The sequence below is a fragment of the Genypterus blacodes genome, unplaced genomic scaffold (assembly GCF_046128005.1).
Source record: "Genypterus blacodes isolate CSIRO-AG114 ecotype Tasmania unplaced genomic scaffold, CSIRO-AGI_Gbla_v1 ptg000005l_1, whole genome shotgun sequence".
NCBI classification, from domain to species: domain Eukaryota; kingdom Metazoa; phylum Chordata; class Actinopteri; order Ophidiiformes; family Ophidiidae; genus Genypterus; species Genypterus blacodes.
Genome location: NW_027466819.1, coordinates 2,780,001 through 2,800,857, shown reverse-complemented (window position 1 = coordinate 2,800,857; position 20,857 = coordinate 2,780,001). Strand labels below are relative to the sequence as shown.

Here is a 20,857-nt window from a genome sequence, read left to right as displayed (position 1 = left end):
AGAGATCCTCGGGTTTCACTCATTAAAACGCTCTCACTCACAAATAAGGTGGAGAAATCAAATCAGAGCTGTGATGTATAATCGCAGGGTCGCACATCGATTCCGTTCAACTACCTGCCGGGAATCGGAACCTCCGGCGAATTCTCAGCGTTTGACAGGCAGCAAACGCCGCGGATATCAGTTAGATTTGACCTTGGGACGCCAACGAGGAGCGAGAGACGAGAGAGACGAGAGACGAGAGAGAGGAGAGACGAGAGACGAGAGACGAGGGGCGAGTTTGATGTTGGCTTGTGGCCTCAGAAGAGACGCATGTAAACACCAATACAGTAAAAAAACGGTAACAAAACAGAGAGAATCGGCTTATTTCCAGCGGAGCATAGCTAATGGAAGTTCTGCAACCATGTCTGGGGAACGAAAAAGATGATACACAACAGGAAATTAATTGGTAAGGGAGTTGAAGCCCAGTTGTGTTTGGCAACCTAGGTACAGTGACAAAAAAAAACACACACACACATTGTGCAAACGTACAGGATCTGAGCGAGAACGCCGCTAAGAAACATGTCACGCCACGCCGGAGGAGGAGGAAGTGATGAATTAGTGCCTTTCTAGAGACTTTGGTACTTTTTTAATTCCTTAATTTGAGATAATTTGTATAAGGCTCTTTAAGAACTCGTATACCCGCGGGGGGGAAACAGGATGGATGGATGAGGGGCGGGAAACAGATCCAGTACAAGTAATGGAAGAGATAAGAGAGCAGGAAAACAGATGGTGGTACACTGCATTACTGCTAGACAGGCAGAGGGGGGAGGGAGGGAGGGGGAGAGAGGGAGATGCAGGGAGAGGGAGAGAGTGAGAGCAAGAGAGAAGACGGGAGAGAGACAGAGAGAAGGAGGTAAAGAGCGAGAGGTAGAGAGATAGAGAGAGAGTGAGAGTGGGAGAGACAGACAGAGAGAGAGAGAGAGTGAGCAGGGGAACAGACATAAAGACAGAGATTACATTTACATTTTTGGCATTTAGCTGCTAATCATATTCCGAGCGAACCCGGCTATATCTCCATGGTGACCACCGTGACCTTGTGTCACACACAGACGCAGTATTTCAGCCACTGAAGTACACACACACACACACAGAGCACTTCCATCAGGAACCCTTACAGGATGTAACCCCAACATGTGTGTTTCACGTGGGAAAGAACTTTGTAGTCGTTATCGCCGTGCCAACCATTTCTCCCTCTTTGGAGCTGAACACACTTCTTCATGTTGTCCTCGTGGCTGACTGAAGAAGATGTGCAAGTAGAGGCAGCAAATGTAGAAAGTTTGACCCCAATTACTCTGCTGCAGCTCTGACACCATGCAAATATCACCAGCAGACCTTTGTGTTTACAAACACATCCAAGGTCCTTTGCGGCGTTTTTATGCTTTTTACCAATTTCAGAAAATTCATATTTCCGCCGACGTAAGATCACAGATGACCTCTATAATTATGACAAATTACTCCGTGTCCCTGGGTGATATTAGTCCCCTGTGAGACGGTCAGACGGGAGCGGTGGAGCAATTAACTAAGGAGACAATTAACTCACTGCTGTGGTTTCACTGGAGATTCTGTCAAATGGAAACGTTTGATTGTTAAAGATCACACGACGCCGCCTCCATGACCCGAGCCACAGAGGGAACGTTCATGGGCTCCCTCTCCTCTCGGTCACGCTGAGGAAACTGATTCACCCGTCCAGGAAATCCAGAGTTTGTTTCCCCCTTGTTTGTTTGGTGAGATTAAACATGGATAAATAAGAGCTCAGGCAGCCGAGGTGAGCGGAGGATTTAACCGCCTTGAAGGCATCTGCATCATTTAGGAGCTGCACGGGGGTCAACAGCAGAGCTTCTCCCCGCACACCTCAACGCTTTGCTGTGTTGTTTCCACTCCTCCTTCTTGAACGGCGTCTCGTTTCTGCTCGTGTCCTCACGCTCGTTCACGCCACTCTTTCCGTGTTTCGCTTCCCGTGTCATTTGCATTTTTAAGATGTCTCCATTTCATAAAATCTCCCGAGACGGCCGCCCCACACCTCAGCCCCACAGCGCACAGGAGGCGGTGATAAACATGGCCGCCACAATAACTGCAGACGCACCCTGTTGCACAAATACAATTTATACTGTGACAAATGCATTTCCTTACAGAGGGAATAAAGTATATCCATCTGTACATTAATGTTTACATTGAGTTCATCTATAACTTCTACTTATTTGTCATGTTCAATTTATTCCGCCGCTCTATAAAAGCACGTCGGCACACATTTGACTGCCTCGCCGCCTCGCTACAGTTTAACAAGCTAATGGCTCTCAGGTGATTTACAAACGGCGGCAGATGGAGACGCCGGCTCCTCATTGGAGGATATCGAGTTGGTAATGTATACAGCTCTAATTTGTAAAGTATTTCCATTAAAAAACACACATTAGACTGTTTTAGAGATTTCTATTCAGGCAGGTGTCAAGGTGTCTAAAGTGAAACAAATGGATAGACGGACAAATTGATGGGTGGACGTGTGGGCGGGGCTTTGAAAGTGGATTGAGCCTAATCAATCAGTCAAAGGGACAAGAATTGACAAGAATCCAATCCTTTCCTTTCCTTTCCATCCCAGAACCAGAGGAAAGAGCTGAGAACCAAACAGAGCTTTCACTTCAGCCCTCCGTGTTGTTTGTGTTACTTTGGGTTTTCCATTTTTAACTCTCACGTCTATAAATCACAGTCGACAGTTCAAGCTGTTTATTAAATTAGATTTAATTAAAATAAGAAAAACAAAGAAACAACAATCAGTAGCTGTGAACTTTAACTTTAACTAAAGTTTCTGTTATTTTCTTCCTGTTTCACTGTGAGAATGTGGAACATATTTCTTATGGACGTCTTTTGCTTAATTTTACAGACAATTGCTTTCATTTCCAGTGATTAGCCTTAAATTTTAAATTATAGGCTATATTTTTGGAAAATAATAGAGTAAAATGGTCAAAACAGTGAAAGTTATGCAAAACAAATGATCTTAAATGGAGAACAGTTCTCCCTGTAGCTAACTCTCTCTCTGTGTGTGTGAGTGAACACAACTTCAGCTCAGCCCAACTTAGTCTAACTTTAACTTCAAATCCAAGGGGACACATTATGTTTTAAACAGTGTTTTCTGCGTGATAGAGAACAGAGTTTGTGTTCGTACGGATAGTGATGCATCCAGTGAGACATCAGGCCCAGGAAGCCCCGTCTTTTATTTAAGTAACATGTTAACATCATCATGGAGTGTTTGAGCGGCATCCATATGTCCACACGTCTGACAATCACAGCAAAGCAGGTTTCTCCTAGCAGGGGATCTTAAATTGACAGGACAGGAGCAGGTTTTCGCTCAGTGTGCACAGCAGTGCTCCATTAAGGAAGGAGCATTGTGTACTTTAAGCCATCGCAAATGTTTCAAAATAGGCCACTAGATGAAACCAGAATGTGTGAATGTGTGTAACACGTCGCCTTCACAGCGCGCTCTTCAGCTTCCTGTCCTCGTGAGAACATCTGATCAAGTGCGTCAAATCACAACACCACAGGACGTCAAACAACAAACGGGGGAGAGAAACTTCCCCTCGGTTTCCTCACATGAGCGACATCCCTCCGGCTCCTAACAAATAAGCAGCGGAAGCGCGGCGACAACATGGAGACAATTTAAATCAGTAGCGAGCTGCAGGATGGCAGCGACGGCCATTATGATAATGTCTCCCTTGACTTCCTTTTTAAATAGGTGAGGAGTGATGAACGAGACCAGACTGCGCTCAGGCACTGTGTGCATTTACTCCGTCATACTTCCGCTTTAATCCTTTTTGCGGCAGACTGAGCAGCCGGCGTGAGCAATGCCTTATTTTAGGGCGTCTCGCTCTCAGGATATGTCATTGGTCAGTGTTATTTGCCAAAAATACCCAATGGACATTTTCCGCTGCAGTAAATACCATGTGGCGGGATTTTTATTGGCATCTTGCTCGGAGCTGATGCACCTCTGGGTACATTTCTGTCTCATGTTTCAGCTGGAACTAATACCTCCCTGCTTCATTTTGCACCACCTTAGGCAAAGTTTGGTTCATCTGGCTGCTTGCTTGCCTCCTTCCATTGATTTTGCATATACTGTGTGTGCACTGCCTGGAAAATAACAATTTGTTTCTCTCTGTCTGGGGAAAAAGGTCGGAGAGACGGGAGGATTGAGACGGAGGGAGGCGGGAGGAAATGGAGGTCGGGGGGAGGGGGGGGGGGGGGGGTGTATAGAAAGATCAGATCGGTGTTTATGAAAGAGTTCATGGTTGTCATTGTTGTTGTAGAAATGGCCGCTCAATTGCTGCCCTCAAATCAGCGGAGACGGGACGATCAAGGGACGCCGGCAGTCACTGAACCTGGATCAACTGTCGGGAATGACGGATAATTAGGGAGCTGGAGAGAATATTTAGAAACAGATGGGAGGACGGAGGCGACATGTGTGGGAGAGAGAGAGAGAGAGAGCGGGGGAAGGAGAGAGGCAGTCTTTTTGGATGAGAGTGTCGCCTAAATGTCTAAAATGGAAAGCAAAATGAGAGAGAGAGAGAAAGAGAGAGAGAGGCCTTAGCGCCGAGCAGACCGAAAAAACAAGGAAGAGACAGGCAGATAAAGTGGAGAAGAGCGAAGGATGGGAAGGAGAGAGAGAGAGAGAGAGAGAGAGACAGATGGAGGGGGGAAACGAGCAGGAGATGGATGGAGGACAGGTGAAATGCAGTTTCCAAGAGAGCCGCTGAGGGAGTTAGAAGAGATACGGAAAACAAGAGAGGGGAGATAGAGAGAGAAAGAAAGAAAGCCTGATGGGAAATTGTGGGTCTGGAAACGATGTAAGTTTGCCTGTGCAACAGGATTTCCTCTCCGTCACGCCAGTAAAGCAAATTTTGAGTTTCCGACGCAGACAGAAGAAGGTCTGAGTCCAGAGCAGGCAGGAGGAGACTGAGAAGGAATTTATGTATGTGCACTCAGCGGTGCGTGTTGTGTAAGAATTCCCTCTTTTCCTGAGTGTTTGAAGTTGAAAGAGCATCAGAAAGATGGAGGGAGGAAGGCAAGGAGGAGGAGGAGGAAAGCAGAAGTAGGAGGAGGAAGACGAGTACTCGAAAAAGCTGCCCTGACCAGATCAACAGTTGGAACCTTTAGGGAGTATCCAGTCTGAGTTTGAGCCGCAGAGAAGCACCACTGTCTCTCTCTCTCTCTCTCTCTCTCTCTCTCTCTCTCTCTCTCTCTCTCTCTCTCTCTCTCTCTCTCTCTCTTTATCTCTCCCCCCCCTCTCTCTCTCTCTCCTCTCTCTCTCTCTTCTCTCTCTCTCTCTCTCTCTCTCTCTCTCTCTCTCTCTCTTTTATCTCTCCCCCCCCCCTCTCTCTCTCTCTCTCTCTCTCTCTCTCTCTTCTCCATGAACACGGTTTACGTAACACACAGAAATGTAGCAATAACCAAAGTCAAGCAGCAGCGTGTGACCTATTGGCAGGCTGTTTATGTTGCTCACAACCTATGTGCTATTTTTGGGAGCCTCTCGATCAATACGGCCCGTAACCAGATATCATTTCACTTTTTTGAAAATCCATCACACCTCCGCCCGCAAACAATGTACATCGTTTATAATGAAAAAAGAAAGAAAAGGAAGGGAGAAAAAGCCTCCAGTCAGAAAAGATTGAAAATGTATGTGATGTAAGAAAGGAGGGAGGGAGGGAGGGAGGGAAGGAGGAGGGAAGGAAGGAGGGAGAGTGAAGAGATTGAGGGGAGATGAGGGAAAGAGAATTAAGGAGAGTGATAGTTGAGCACGAGGTCCAGAAGGCATGGTGTGTGTGTGTGTGTGTGTGTGTGTGTGCGTGTGTGTGCGCGTGTGTGTGTGTGTGTGACCATGTATCTCACACCAGCACGTATTGAGGGTCGCTCATGAGCTCATGAAGACAAATGTAGTGACCTTGCTTAGTGATAAGGCACCAAGATAAAGTAGTGTTGGAAGGAATAACAGAACAATAACACCAAGGGACAAAAACAGAGAGAGAGAGAGAGAGGTGTGTGTGTGTGTACATGAGAGTGCGACAGGTATTGAGGAAAGACAGACAACAGATACCCAGCTTCATACTGAGAGGCAAAAACACATAAACACAAGTAAATAGACACTGACCACAACTAACCCCCACACACACACACACACACACACACACACACACACACACACACACACACACACGTCTCCTCCTCCTAAAGATTTTCCATCAGGCTAAGTGACTTAAAGAGGCCTTCGCTGGTTCGTAACACACCCTATACTCAGTTACTCACCGTGTTATTTTACTCAATGTTACCGTATTTATACTACTGTGTACGGGTACATGTGAGTGTACATGTGAGTGTACATGTGAGTGTACATGTGAGTGTACATGTAAGTGTACATGTGAGTGTACATGTGAGTGTACATGTGAGTGTACATGTAAGTGTACATGTGAGTGTACATGTGAGTGTACATGTGAGTGTACATGTGAGTGCACATGTGAGTGTACATGTAAGTGTACATGTGAGTGTACATGTGAGTGTACATGTAAGTGTACATGTAAGTGTACATGTAAGGGTACATGTAAGTGTAGTAAGTGTACATGTAAGTGTAAGACTGTCAGATCAGGAAAAAGCACCCAAACAAAACAATGACTTTAGTTTTTGCTCTTTGTTTGTTTGTGTTTGTGACCTATTGATGCACTAAATGGAATGCAGCCAACGTGTGTTTGAAGTCCAGATGTTGTGAATCGTACCGTGTGTACCTGAACTATGTGGAGGGGAAGCTTTGATCTCATATGGATTAGTGTACATGATGTCAATCAGATCAGGCAGAGATGTGAGGTCCCAGCAGCAGGAGTGAAAACAAAGATGCTGCTTTGATTCAAGATAGATACGTCCTGTTCAAATCAATGAGACATCAGGACAAAACTCAAGAAGGAAACACACCTCTGCCAAAAGTTCAGAAACTTGCTGGGACGCAAAAAAAAGAAGTAGATTCCACTAAATGCTAGCGCGGTGCTGATGCTGTGTAATAACAAACAGCCAGAGGAGATGTTTGGGCTGCTCTCCAGTTCCTTTGAATCAGAGAAACACGACTCTCCCTGGCACGGAGAAACCATCCGGAGGTAGAACTAATAACGTTAATAATGCCGCAGCTAAGTGTGCTGTTAAGTCCCACACAGCAGCCAGTAATGGAGCTTTGCATCAGCTCAGAAGGAGCGCCGCCGCCGCCACCGCCGCCTTGCATCAGCCCTTTTTCCGTCGAGGCTCATTGAAACACGATGTGATTGGCTCTCGGCTGTTTCCTTTCCATCTCGCCCTGCCTCTCATTCGCATACATACGAGTCAATTTGAGACGTTTTGATAGGTTTCTACTTCTGGTCTTTGCTGATTCTCCTTCCAATTGTAGACTTAGCTAGAAATTTGACTTAGCTAAAAATGTGTCATTCATGTGCCGTGTGTGTGTGTGAACTTCTCTCAGGATCCCAATTGATGGGCAGATTTTGTCAGCCTTGGCGGGGGTATGTGCTGCAGTGAGTGCTATCCATCTTCAGTCAGTGGTGTAATTCTTGGGCGTACGTGTCGGGGCAAAGTCAATCGTTAATCGTTAAGTAAGGAATGCTGATTAGCGCCACAGGCTAAGTGTGTATGTTAGGGATTTCCAGGGACGCTGGCCGGTTGATCGATTAAAGAATCTCCTCAGATATCTGCAGTTTGGATGATAAACTGTCTTTTTCCGTCTGATTTATGTGTTTATCTGTATCTCTGTGTGTGTGTGTGTGTGTGTGTGTGTGTGTGTGTGTGTGTGTGTGTGTGTGTGTGTGTGTGGTGTGTGTGTCTGTTGCTGTGCGTTTGACTCACACTCCACTTAAACATCAAATTGGCTGTTGGCGTCTGCTTCCTCGCCGCTCGGTATGTGATGCTGTTTGTCAGCGTGTGTGTGTGTGTGCGTGAGTGTGTTTGCCCGTGTGTGTGTGTGTATATGTGTGTGTCCGTTTGTGCGTTTGTGTGTGCGAGTGTGTGTCAGGAGAGCCGTTTCTTTATGATGGCACCAAGGGAGCAAAGCTGAAAATCCCCTCACACAGACAGAGAGATATACGGCTACACACACACACACACACACACACACACACACACACACACACACACACACACACATACACACACACACACACACAGATAGACGGGCAGATAGGAAGAGGTACAGACAGACAGACAGCAGTCACAGCACAGACACAGTAGAGGTCAATGCTGTCACGGAAACAAGCGCTTGTTTCGTAGCATTTCATCATCATCATCATCATCATCTATGTCGGTCTCGCTCTGTCACTCTCTCCCTCTCTCTTTTTCTCTCTCTCTCTCTTTTTCTTTCATGGCTGGATTTCTCATTGATGACAGAGCCATTTATGTCTCTGTCTCCTCTCCTCTCTCCTCTCCTCCCCCCTCCTTCCTCCTCTTCATCCTCTTCCTCGCCGTTCCTCCCTCATCTTCCGTTCTATTTATTTCCCTTCCGTTTTGTTTTCCCCTCCCGTTCTTTTTAATCTCTCTCTCCGGTGCTCCCTCCTCCCTTTTCTGTCCCATTCTTTATCCGCGTCTCCTCTGTCACTTTGCTGCCCTCTTTTCTTTGTCTTTGTCTCTCGTCTCTGCCGTTTTTTCCTCCTTCCTTTGTCACCTCGTCTCCATCACTCCTCCAACTTTTTTCTCCTCCATTCACATCACATCCGCCCTTCTCCTCCTCTGCCTCGTGTTACCTGTCTCTCTCCCCTCTCCTCTTCCTCCTTGACACCTTTCCTCCCTCCCTTCTTCTTCCTTGCCCTCACCTCTTTCCTCACCTCCCCCTCCTTCTCACATCACCTGCGGTTTCTAACTCCTCGTCTTCCTCTCCTCCTTCCTCCAGCACTGAGAGACAATCGCATGACGCTGTTCCGCTCGACGTCCACCGAGCTCTCCATCTCCATATCCGAGGTTCAGCTGAGCGACGAGGGCGAGTACACCTGCTCCATCTTCACCATGCCGGTCCGCACCGCCCGAGCCACCGTCACCGTGTTAGGTGGGTCACGCACCGACACACACTCCTCCCTCCCTCCCTCCCACACACACACACACACACACTCAAGGAGTAAACCTGGAGATCATCAGGTAAGTAGTAAAGTAGTAAGAGTAGATTTGCATATTTAACCATCTTAATGTTAAAAGTGAGATTAAAGTTTGAGTTTCTTGGATCTTAAGAGGAAAAGCACTTCACTAAAAATAGCTAATGAAGATATTCATTCCCTGATTGTCCTCTTTAAAGGTCTGCCAGGCTTTCTTCTCCTACCTTCTATGAAACGTTCCTTTGTTCTAGTCGAGGGTCTGAAATATGTGCGACACTTTTTACTTTGCTTGTTTTCATAATGCCAGCCTGCGTCCTTAAGGGTTTAAACAAAGGCGAGATAAGAGGCACCTTGACTCATTCCTCATCATTGGCTCAAGTTTGCTTCTTTTGTTTTCTCTGCGGCATGATGGATCTGCTCAGACAGCCCAGAGAGGTTTAGCTTTAGTTTGACCACAGGTTCATTGCAGCTCGGCAGGATCTAAATAATTTGATCCGGACGGCCCTGAACCTCCCAGAGGGACGGAGATGAACCCTCACACACACACACTCCCATCCTGTCTGTATGGACTGAGGCCAAGCCGGCACTTCAAAAACAATAATCCTATTTTATTAGGATGTTAAATGAGAAGATTTTCTTTAAAATTCTAAACTATGCTTTGAGAGCGGTGTGTGTGTCTCAGTGTTCCAGCTTCCTGGTTGATCTCTCTGCTCCGTGATCAGAGGGTGAATTGGAGGTTATGACCTCATCTTCCTCTTGCTTAGAGATAAACTGGCTCGGCTCGCCCTCGTTGAGACGGATGATGTTCTCTTACATGTTACATCCTTTGCCATCCAATTCATCTCACAATAAATTGCGGCCGCGCTGTCACTCGCTGTGCCGGTCACCTTATTGATTGGACATCGGTCTAATCAGCTCTGAACCACAGCAGCCAGTCTGTCAGGAATTGATTTTTTATCGCTGGAGTTGTTATTGTTCTTCCGTGTCAGCTAATTCAGCTCATATTTCTCGCTTTCATCTGAAGTTGCGGTGGGGAAAAGTACTGCACCGCCATACAACGATACAGTAACGTGCCAGCTAATGGCCGTACGACCACAATGGAGTCCTCACCCCGGGGGAGGGGAGGGGGGGGCCGGGCTGATACTCCTGGGAGGTTGCGGTGGGCAGATTTACGGGGAGCGTTTTGAAATCGCTGTGTAATGAAATTGAGTCGCTCCCTCGTGCTGATCACGCCAAACCCACATCAATATTTATCTGACAGACGCATTTCCATCGCTGCTTTTGCATAATTCCTGTATGGGCAAAAAAAAAAAAATCAATTTCCCCGGCCCTTTTTTTGTGATATGTTGGATGTTTTTCCTTCAGGGTTTGCCAATTGTTCCTGTTGTGTTGATTTAATTTGTCGTACTTTGCCAGCAAATTGATGAGTTGAAAGCAAAGTGCAGAGGTCTTCTGTTTGTTCCTCTTGACTGCACTTATTAAAAACACAACACATGTAGAAACCTGTAGTTGTTGTTGTTGTGTTCAGGGGTCGACATCAGAAACAACAACCTGCTCCGATCAAACAGCCGAGGCCAGTTGGTCAGCGGCCGTTTCCTTTGTTAAGTGTCCTTAATAGAGGGTTTTTGTAGATCTTTAATAATTTAAGAACGTAATCAGGACTGTAAAGTACATTAAATTAGTCTAATCCCTGTGTGCTAATTCATTGTAAGCTGCTGTGGACAAGAGCAGGAGCAGAGACCCTGAAATTACAATGCAACGGTAGTGACTGTGTGTGTGTGTGTGTGTGTGTGTGTGTGTGTGTGGAGGAGAGGAGTGTTTTTGAAGCAAAGGTGCATGCAGGTCGTACGCTCGCTCTTTAAATTCACATTAACCCCTGAATCGTTCTTCCACACTTCTTCCAATTTTGCGGTAATTGTGATTCAAGCATTTTCTCTCTCTCTCTCTCCCCCGCTGTAATTGACAGCTGCGACACTGTACTCTGCGTTTAATAAATATTTTATGACCCCTGAGAGGGAGCCAAACCATTAAAAATGTATGGTAAAATGTCTAAAACACACGGCGCCCGATGGGAGAATCAGGCACTGGGTTTGGTGGCGCTGCCGTCATGGTGTGTGTGTCTGTGTGTCTCCTAGCCGTGTTTTGACATGTGCAAGATTTTGACAGACACACTGATGAGCAGCGAGCGTGGTCACCGTGCACGTGTGTGTGTGTGTGCGCATGTGTGTGTGCGCGCGTGTGTGTGTGTGTGTGTCTCCCCGGCTCAGCAGAGAATAATTTATAATGGCTTTATTTTCTTTTATTCTCCTTGTAGAGGAAAAGGTCTGGACACCTCCAGCCGGCCTCTATACGTGCAGTATTATTCTGCTCATTAATATTCAATGCTGCTTCCCTGCCACACACACACACACACACACACACACACACACACAAGCACACAAGCACACACTGCACTACATCAAATACGGCTACATGAAACATTTAGCAGGTTTTTATGTTTTTGATCCATACGTTGGTGAGTTCGATGCACTTCCTCACGGCGCTTCAGTGAGCGACCGTCCATCTGCCACGTGATAACCGGACGACACAACAGGAGGGTTACGCTGGTGTGTCGAACGATGGCATTGCCATGACGACCGCGGGGATGAACCGCAAGGGCACAACAATAAAATGCACACTTGTACTTAAAGGTTGTGATGGTTTGGGAATGTTGAGTCTCTGTCTCTCTCTCTCTCTCTCTCTCTCTCTCTCTCTCTCTCTCTCTCTCTCTCTCTCTCCTAATTATCCCCAAAGTCCCTGTTTTTGTGATTAATCTCATTAAAAGCCAAAAACAAAGAAAAAAGAAAACAACAGACCTTTGTAACAAATGAATCTAAATGAAGAGCTCTTATCTGAAGTGGAGGTGATCTGCTCCTCATTTGCATCGTTTCAACAACATGCCCGTATTTCTATCAGGGTGATTGTAGATTGACCGATTGCTTTGCTATGTGTATACCTGAACCAATCAATCAATCAATCCATCCACCATCTGTACAGTGTAACTCTCCGTTCCCGTGGTTACTCCTGCTCCTCCAATCCATCCGTCCCCGCTTCTGCGATGGTTGTGATGCTCGGTAATTTTCTTGTCTAAAAATGTCATTTTTTATTGGTAGATATTAAATAATTGGCAAAGAATCTGGTCCATTGTGTCATACATGTCTCTTTCCTGTCACACGCACACACACACACACACACACACACACACACACACACACACACACACACACACACACACACACACACACAGCCATGCATCGGCCCTCTCCTGTCTCTAACTGTCTGCCTCTCCTCTTTCAACCCTTCCTCTCCCTTCGTCACTCTCTCTCTGCTCTCCTAACGCATTGTCATGGCGCTGATATGTGGCGGGTGGCAAACTGGGGATTTACTTTGTTCCCCCCCCACACCCCCCCCCCAAAAAAGCGGAGTGACAGTAAACTTCCACGCGCCTGAGGAGAGAAGTGCCACCCACAATGCAGGCAGACGGCAGAAAAGTTTAATTCCCTCAAACTGGAGAGGAAAGTGGATATTGGTGGTATTTGGCGTCGGTTCCTCATGTGTCTCTGCACCTGCGCTTGTTGTTTTTTGTCGCTCGCGTTCCAAGTTAAAATAGCAATTAAGTGAAAATGTTCCATATTTCTAAGTGAGTGGTTTGGTATTTTGGGACGACTTGAGCGGGGGAAGAGAAGCTCAGTCAGACTTTTGGTTTGGCAGAGTCCCGTCCAGCCTGGGACCTTTGGCGAGCGCCGTCCCTTTGTCCCCGCAGGCCTCCTCCATCCTGTCTCTACACTCTCACTGGCACTGACGCCTGCTTGGGCCCGTGGAGTCGCTCCCACGTCAATCCTGGGTTTGAATCAACTCGTGCATTTTAATAATAATAATAATCTCTGCAGAACGGCGTTTAGACGACGGTTTAAAAAACGAGCCGAAGCGCTGAAAATGAGCAGTCACATAAACTACTTACCCGCCCGACTCGGCTGTCAAGATGAATGCACGACGCCCGGCTGTGGGTTTTAAAAGGATGAAGCGTTACGTTTTGGTTTCATTCAATTAACCGCGTCTCCTCCTGCCAGCCAGTCGTCGTTTTTGCTTTTGTGTTTCGCGGCTAACTTAGGTTCATTAAGACGGAATATCTACGCCACAATTAGGATGTTAATGTTGAGCAGAGAGGGGCGAGTCTCATGTGCTCTCTGATGGTTTTAGTCTCCTCTCTCTGTCTGTATGATATCTCTGAAAGTCTCACTAAGTGTCTGGGTTATTTCAGTTCATCTCAGTTTAAATGGAGGCTCTGGAGGAGGAGGAGATCTCCTTTCCTGCGATGTTGATCAAAGTTCCAGGTCCACCTGGGCCCAGACGTTTGTTTGTAACACACAGATTCTGCGATAACAATTAAAGAGAAATAATGACTTGACAACGTTAAACTCTGCAAACAAAACAAGGAGCTAATTATGTGTTGCTAGTTTACTTGATGCTGCACCACCAACATGTTTTTATATGCAGCCGCCAGATGAGGAAAGACAAAATCACTAATTACCTTTGGGAAGCTCGTTTCTCTGCCAGGTGATGTCATTATTTCATTTCTTCATTGAGAGAAAATCAAGTATGGGAAAGAGTGAAACCTGATGTGTTCATGTATCGTATCTCTTTTGGGACACACACACACACACACACACACACACACGCACACACATCCACACACACACACGGCCCGAGCACAGGTGCAGAGGTCACTAAGGTCAAATATCCTCCCTGCGTGATGTCACAGGTCACATGATATCTAATCGTGTGTCCTTCCTCTGAGCAGACGCTGTGTGTGGCTCCTTTGGCCAATCAGCACTCACACTGTTCACTCTGTCCATCTGCTGCCTGAGCTGCTTCTCATTTGTCATTGATCCCAGTGTCAAGAATTCATAAAACGCCACAGTTTGTACGACATCATGCCTGTAGTGGCACCAAAGCCACTTTCACTGGCTGCAAGGTGAGACCACCTGCATAGATGCTGCCCCTCCTCCTCCTCTCTCTCTCTCTCACTCTCTGCCTCCTTCCCTCTCTCTCTCTCTCTCTCTCTCTCTCTCTCTCTCTCTCTCTCTCTCTCTCTCTCTCTCTCTCTCTCTCTCTCTCTCTGACTGCCCTGTGTCTCTCTCCCTCTCTCTCTCTAGGTGTGCCAGGTAAACCTCAGATCTCTGGCTTTGACAGCCCCGTGCCAGAGGGGGACAAAGTCACCCTGACTTGCACCAGCACGGGCAGCAAACCTCCCGCCAAGCTGCGCTGGTACCAGGGAGACCAGGAACTGCAAGGTGAGACATGTGGAGTGTGTGTGTGTTTGTGTGTGTGTGTGTGTGCTGGGGTCATAAACTCTACAGATCTGCTGTTGTTTTTGCTTTTCTCCTCCTGTTGGGTCAGTGACAATATCGTTATTGGGTGAAGCTTTGTGCATCTGTGTGTCAGTGTGTGTGTTTGTGTGTGATTTAAAGCGTACATTTGCACACATATTCCTCATGTACCAGCGTGAGTGTGTGTGTATCAGATCTAGCCTGTCTGTGTGTGTGTGTTTGATCATGCTGCGTGAGTGTTGTGTCCTTGTCAAGAGGCCTGCTGTCTCTCCTTGTGTGCTAAACCTGTGCGTGCATATGTGTGTGTGTGTGTGTGTGTAAGTGAGAGAACATGCTGCCTGCGTGTGTGCGCGTGTGGGTGCACGCTGTGTGTGTATGTTTGTGTATCTCTCTCCCTGTGTGTCTCTCTGTGTATCCCCGTCCTGTAGATCTTCTGCCAGTGCTTGTCTACAGCTACTGAACCTGTGTGTGTGTGTGTGTGTGTGTGTGTGTGTGTGTGTGTGTGTGTGTGTGTGTTTGAGTTTCAACAGCAAGTAGACCTGTGCGAGTGTGACACTGTGTGTGTGTGTGTGTGTGCGTGAGGCTTGCCTGAGCTGCAACATACATATCTGCAACTGGGAGTGACACAACAGAGAGCGTGAGATAGCGCGGGCCGGATCTCAGTGGGGATAACGACAGAATCCAGCTATAAAAGGTGAAGGCGAGGAGAGGATGAAGACACGAGGTTGAACAGAGACAGAGAGATGCAGGGAGCTTTGCATGAGGTCACGCTGTCTCAAGATAAAATGGATGGTATGAGCAGAATGGATGATAAGATAGAGAGAGAGAGAAGAGGGAGGGGGGGGGGGAGTGTGTATGATGACAAATTGACCTGCTTCTTATTACAGATAAACTGAAAAACATGGAGACATTAGATGGCCTCTGACTCTCACCGGCAGAATTGGCAGCTTAAGTGTTTCCCGTTAAATAGCCTCCGCCGCATATTATTGCTTCTTCAGTCGGAGGTTTTTCTTCTGTTTAGCTTTGTTGGAGGGGCTGAGCGCGGTTGGGAGTGATATTTCTGTTGCACTTCCACTCCTTCCACCATCTGTCGTCGTCACAGAGCCGAACGCTTTCGCTCTCTGTGTTTAGCGCTGGAAGTACGCGACGGTGCCCTCTTCCTGTTCGGGTCCACGCTCCAGCAGATGTCCTGCCAAAGCCCACACGGGGGTCATATGCAGGGTCGAGGCTGGAAGATGCTCATCTGCTCTTTTTACATTCTTACAGTAATTATGAATGATTAGAATGATTTGTTGTGGTGGAAATGTTGAACTCTTGTATCCTGCCTTGGCTTTTATTTTATTTTATTTTATTTTATTTTATTTTATTTTATTTTATTTTATTTTATTTTATTTTATTTTATTTTATTTTATTTTATTTTAATTTAATTCTTTCTTTTCTTTTATTTCAAGGTTACGCTCTCGTCTGTGTCGTTGGTTTGTCGGCAAGATTCCCGGAAAATTGATGAATCGATTTCCATGAAACTTGCTCAGGTTAGAGGTCGGTCAATCAGATTGATTGGTGATCAGGATCTAAGATGGTGCGGAATTGGTTTTCCGACTGAGGTCACATACGTAGAGTTTATACCTGAAGGTGGACGTTTGCACTGGAAACCCTGACAGGGAAAAGGTGTACCTGAATGCATCGTGCCATTGAGCAAAGCCAAGACTGAGAGGTTGAGTACTTGAGAGCGCTGATCTCATCTGATGAATGCAGCACAGGAAAGATCTCCTCCTGAAATGCGGCGGGGAACAAAAGGAGAAAGCATTCTGCATTCCACCTCTAATTGTTGTGCGGTTGTGCGGTTAAGTTATGAATTGGAAACGAAGCGAACAAAAGCAACGAGAGAGGAAGAGGAAGAGGAAGGAAGCCCGAGGAAAGACGAGGAGAGATGAGCTGCTCCTTTTTTTGTCGCAGATGTGCTGGAAACTGCAGAGATCGCTTTCAAACAGAGTGGAGTGGGTAGAGTTTAGTTTGAGATACTGTATATAGATGTAAAACAGTAGAGAGAGAGGGAGAGAGAGGGAGAGAGGGAGAGAGGGAGAGAGAGAGAGAGAGAGAGATTTGTATGAGCTCAACTTAGTGTGACAGATTGTGTTGGGGGCCTCACCCAGCCGCTCCGACTCTGCACCACACCAATCTGTCATTGTTGGATCCATACACACAGGCGCACACACACACACACACACACACACACACACACACACACACACACACACACACACCTCTTCACTTTAAAATACACATGCTCAAATCATATCCTCTTACTCTCACAATTACTGTGATACACAGATGGTAAACACACACACACACACACACACACACACACTCAAAGAGGTGCTCATCTCTGGGTAGACAGAGGAAGGAGCACCCGGGGTCAGGGTGCTTTTATTACAGCTTCACATTCAGGCAGCTGTGTACTCTGTGTGTGTGTCTGTGTGTCTCTGTGTGTCTCTGTGTGTGTGTGCGTGCGTGTGCGAGAATGATGAGCCCATAGACGGTTGCTCACCATTGCTTCTTTGACAGCTTCACTGACAGTTATGGGGAAGGAGAGAGAGAGAGAGAGAGAGAGAGAGAGAGAGAGAGAGGTGGGGACAAGAGATAAAGAGAAGGGTGACACAGATGTAAAAAGAGAGAGAGAGAGAGAGAGACTGAGACAGAGACGCCTTGTGTGGGGAAGCGAGAGTCTGGGCCTGCCGAGAAAACAGAAGAGAGAGCGACGAGTGGATGAGTGAGAAAGTGTGTCTGTGTGCGTAAAAATAGAGCGGCTGCGAGGAAACAGAGAGAGCAATGGAGGCTGGAGAGAAGTGTCTGAAAACACAGCGAAGGAAGGGGAACGTAAGAGGATCGAGGGAGCGGAGGGGTATTAAGAAAACCACAGAGGCGGCTTTGTGGCTGAGTGCGAACGGCAGCGAGGGAGAGGATGAAGAGGAGGGGGGGGGGGGGGGGGGGGGTGAGTGGCACCAGTTTTAAAGAAGAGAGAGGGGCGACGGGAGGAGAGCAAGAGGAGGGGAGGAGGGAAGGAAGGCTGACGAAATGGGGAGAAAAATCTAGAAAGAGAGATGGAGAGAGAGAGGGAGAAAGAGAGAGAGAGAGGGAGGGAGTGTGTGTGAGAGAGAGAGGGAGTGGTAATTGAGAAGAATGAAAGGCTAAGAGCTTTGAGGACTGTGTTAGTTGTACTGTGTGAAGGGGCCATGGATCATTTAGTGACATCGACGTATTGGATGGGGGATAATAAGGATTTATGGTGCCACTTAAGTTCCATAGTGACGGAGTAGCAGCCCAAATTGTCATAATGCAGGGGCGTGAGGCGGGCCGGCCGCTCCGGGGGGGCGCTCAGGGGGGCGCTCAGGGGGAGCACGTCCACTCCTAATGTAAGTTAGAGACGGACATAAATCACAGGCAGAGACGGACGGACGGACGAACTGAAAGAGACACGTCCTCTCCTGCTAATCCAGTAACAGGACTAACTAACTCCAAAACTCCAAATAAGACGCGACCTCGTGCCAACGGCTAAATCTGACCCTTGCTCGCCGTAATGCCGTTTAAGTCGTTTTGATTTTTCTTCATCCAAACTGCTTTTAAGTGCTTTCAAAGTGGTTTTAAGAAGGTTGCAACTTCCGAATCGTGGTAGCGATGTGTTTAAGGCGCGGCTACCCGTTCCTGAATCCCGTCATGGCCACGCACTTTCCTTTTATCGCAATTCTAATCACTAAATTGGTTGATTAGAAGAGTCTGCAGCGCATTAACTCACCCCGATGCTAGAATTAAAAATAAATCTGGGCGTGGATCAACATTTGTCACGCAGGTTTCAGCCGTCTGCAGATTGATTTTCATACCAGTGGAATTGTTAATGGATTCCATTTGCTGTAAAAACTAAATCTGTAACTGTAAAGCTTTTATCGCCAAATGGATCGCCGTAAAGTAAAGTGTACACAGTTTGTTATTAATGGCCTTTAGAGCGACTGAAAGAGCAAAGCCTGACACTTGAACACTTTCACGGTGACGCAGCAGCTCAGCAGGGGGGGGGTCAAAGGTCTTGTTGGTTGTTTCCTAACGAGGCGGTCGAGAAATATGTAGCCAAGGCAGAAGAAGTAGGACGAAACCTCAACTAAACGTACTCGTATACATGTTCAGGCAAAAGCTGAGCGTGTGGTCATCATGTGATACACACTGCCTCACATGTCAGGGGGGGGAAACACGTGGCTCAGATGTCAAAGGTCCAAATATGTTGAGATGCACTAATCAGCGTTCTTCAGTGTCGCCTAATGCTCTAATTTCATGCTGGATTCATGCTCGAGGCCGGCGGCGGCATTAGCATAAGCGGCATCTAATCTGCATCTCATCGCCAACGTGGCTCGAGTTAGTCTCGCGGATGACCACCTTTTTTCCTCTTTTCTTCTCTTTTTTTTTTGGGGGGGGGGGGGAATTCAGAGGGAGAAGAGTTGAACAGAAAAGTACACCCAACTCATGAAAGTTTAATCAGGTGCTGCAGTGTATTCAAAGTAAATTATTCAAGAGGCAAAAATGCCACACGCTCCCTTATTAGAAAACTATAATTGAATATTAGCATTTATTTTTAATGTTCTATAGCTGCTGGTTCTACGTGGGAGACGTGCGTCGGCTCTGTTACGCCGGATCCCTCTCATGTTGTCTATAATAAGACAGGATGATGTGTTATTGTGACTGTCCTCGCTGTCCTCACTCGTCCTGCGGTGCTCAGAGATAATTAATTAGTTTGTGTTGTGCTGTTGAGCAGATTGAGGCTCTTTGATAATTGGCGATAACCTGTTACCACCCTCCCTTCAGATTTACTTGTTCCTACGGTTGCGGCGGCTCACATGCAAATTTGCCCTTATTATCCGATTACGAACCGAGGAAAACGTGAGTTATGAGCGGAATTGTATCGCCGCTATCTTGGGGGGGAAAAAAGCAAAGGAGAATACAAAGCATTTAAATTGTTTGCATCTTACTTTTTCCCTTAATGAAGGTGTGGAGTCGGCGGCGAGACTCTGGGGGGCCACGAAAAACACATTAAAAAACGCCGCCGTATAATTTTGAAAGTACACACAAGTGTCAAGCCGGTAAACAAACAGGTTTACTCGCTTTATTCCCACTTCTAGTCTGGAGATCCATAGTGCTCAATAAAGGCTGTATATTGCCCCTGTGTGTGTGTGTGTGTGTGTGTGTGTGTGTGTGTGTGTGTAGGGGCTGAGAGAGAGAGGGGGGGGGGACTGATAGTGACAGTCAGGATGAGTGACGTGAGATTATTGAAACGCACCTGGAAAGTAAACTCATTTCCTCGGCAGGTCATAGGACTGGTTATGGTAATAAAAAGAGAGATGTCATTAGATCCTGTGGTATTTGAAGAGTGCTTTGTAGAATGTGTGTGTGTGTGTGTGTGTTCGTGTGTGCTTGTGTGTGCGTGCATGTGTGTGTGTGCAAGAGAGTTTTCCAGCCACTACCTCCAGCCACTAGCTCCATCCCCTGCGCGTGACCTACATGCACCCGTACCTGTGTGTGTGTGTGTGTGTGTGTGTGTGTGTGTGTGTGTGTGTGTGTGTGTGTGTGTGTGTGTGTGTATCATTCTAGTGCAGGTGAGAGTGATAAAGAGTCTCCATCCTCTTTCACGGTCTGACCGCCAAGTCTGATTTACTTTTTCTCCTTTTCTTTTTTTTTTTTACAATAGAGTGTCAGGACGATGTTTGTATTTTCATATTCTCACACTTCAGTGACAGCGCCGCCTCAGCTCGAGCCACCTACACCTGCCCGGGCTTCTCTTTTTATTCCGTGGAGACCGCCGCCACCGTCGTCGTCGCTGCCGCTGCTGCTGCCAGAAATGTGAAACCTAAGAAAGGAGAGAGAGAAGAAGGGGAAACACCAACCTGACATTGCACTTTTCCAAAACAGCTAAAGCTAAAAAGTTTCTTAACCTCCATTCTGGTGTTTTGTTTTATCAACTGGCAGCAGCGACAGCGCTTTTCTAGGTGAAATATGTTGCCTGTTACCTCAAAACTAAGCCAGATCGTCTGCAATAGGCCTTTAAACGACCAAACGGCACAGCGACTGAGCCTTTCTGCCCAACACAGTGAGAGTAACACACTTACACCTGCGAGAGGAAACTATTCTTCATCCGCTGTGTCCTTTGTCCTCTTGACGCAATTTATAATGTGGAAAGGCAGCGGAGATGAAGGCCTCGGCTGCTAACACACACCTGGCCCGTCGCCGCGGGAGGCCAGTGACCGGCTTTACTGTTTCACCAAAGTTTGTCCATGTGCAGATTCTTAACTAAAGCTCAATTTCCAGCTCAGATCTCAGTTC

At 46.9% G+C, this 20,857-nt stretch overlaps 1 protein-coding gene across 2 annotated transcripts in view; it reads left to right on the top strand.

The window, feature by feature from the left end:
* The window catches only part of cadm3 (cell adhesion molecule 3), a 68,084-nt gene that overhangs the window by 31,717 nt on the left and 15,510 nt on the right, over nucleotides 1-20,857 (top strand). For both annotated transcript variants that reach the window (XM_076149289.1, XM_076149288.1), the window contains exons 4-5: nucleotides 8,933-9,085; nucleotides 14,324-14,461. In XM_076149289.1, coding sequence (XP_076005404.1) covers nucleotides 8,933-9,085; nucleotides 14,324-14,461 — 291 coding nt within the window. The remainder of the gene's footprint in view (nucleotides 1-8,932; nucleotides 9,086-14,323; nucleotides 14,462-20,857) is intronic.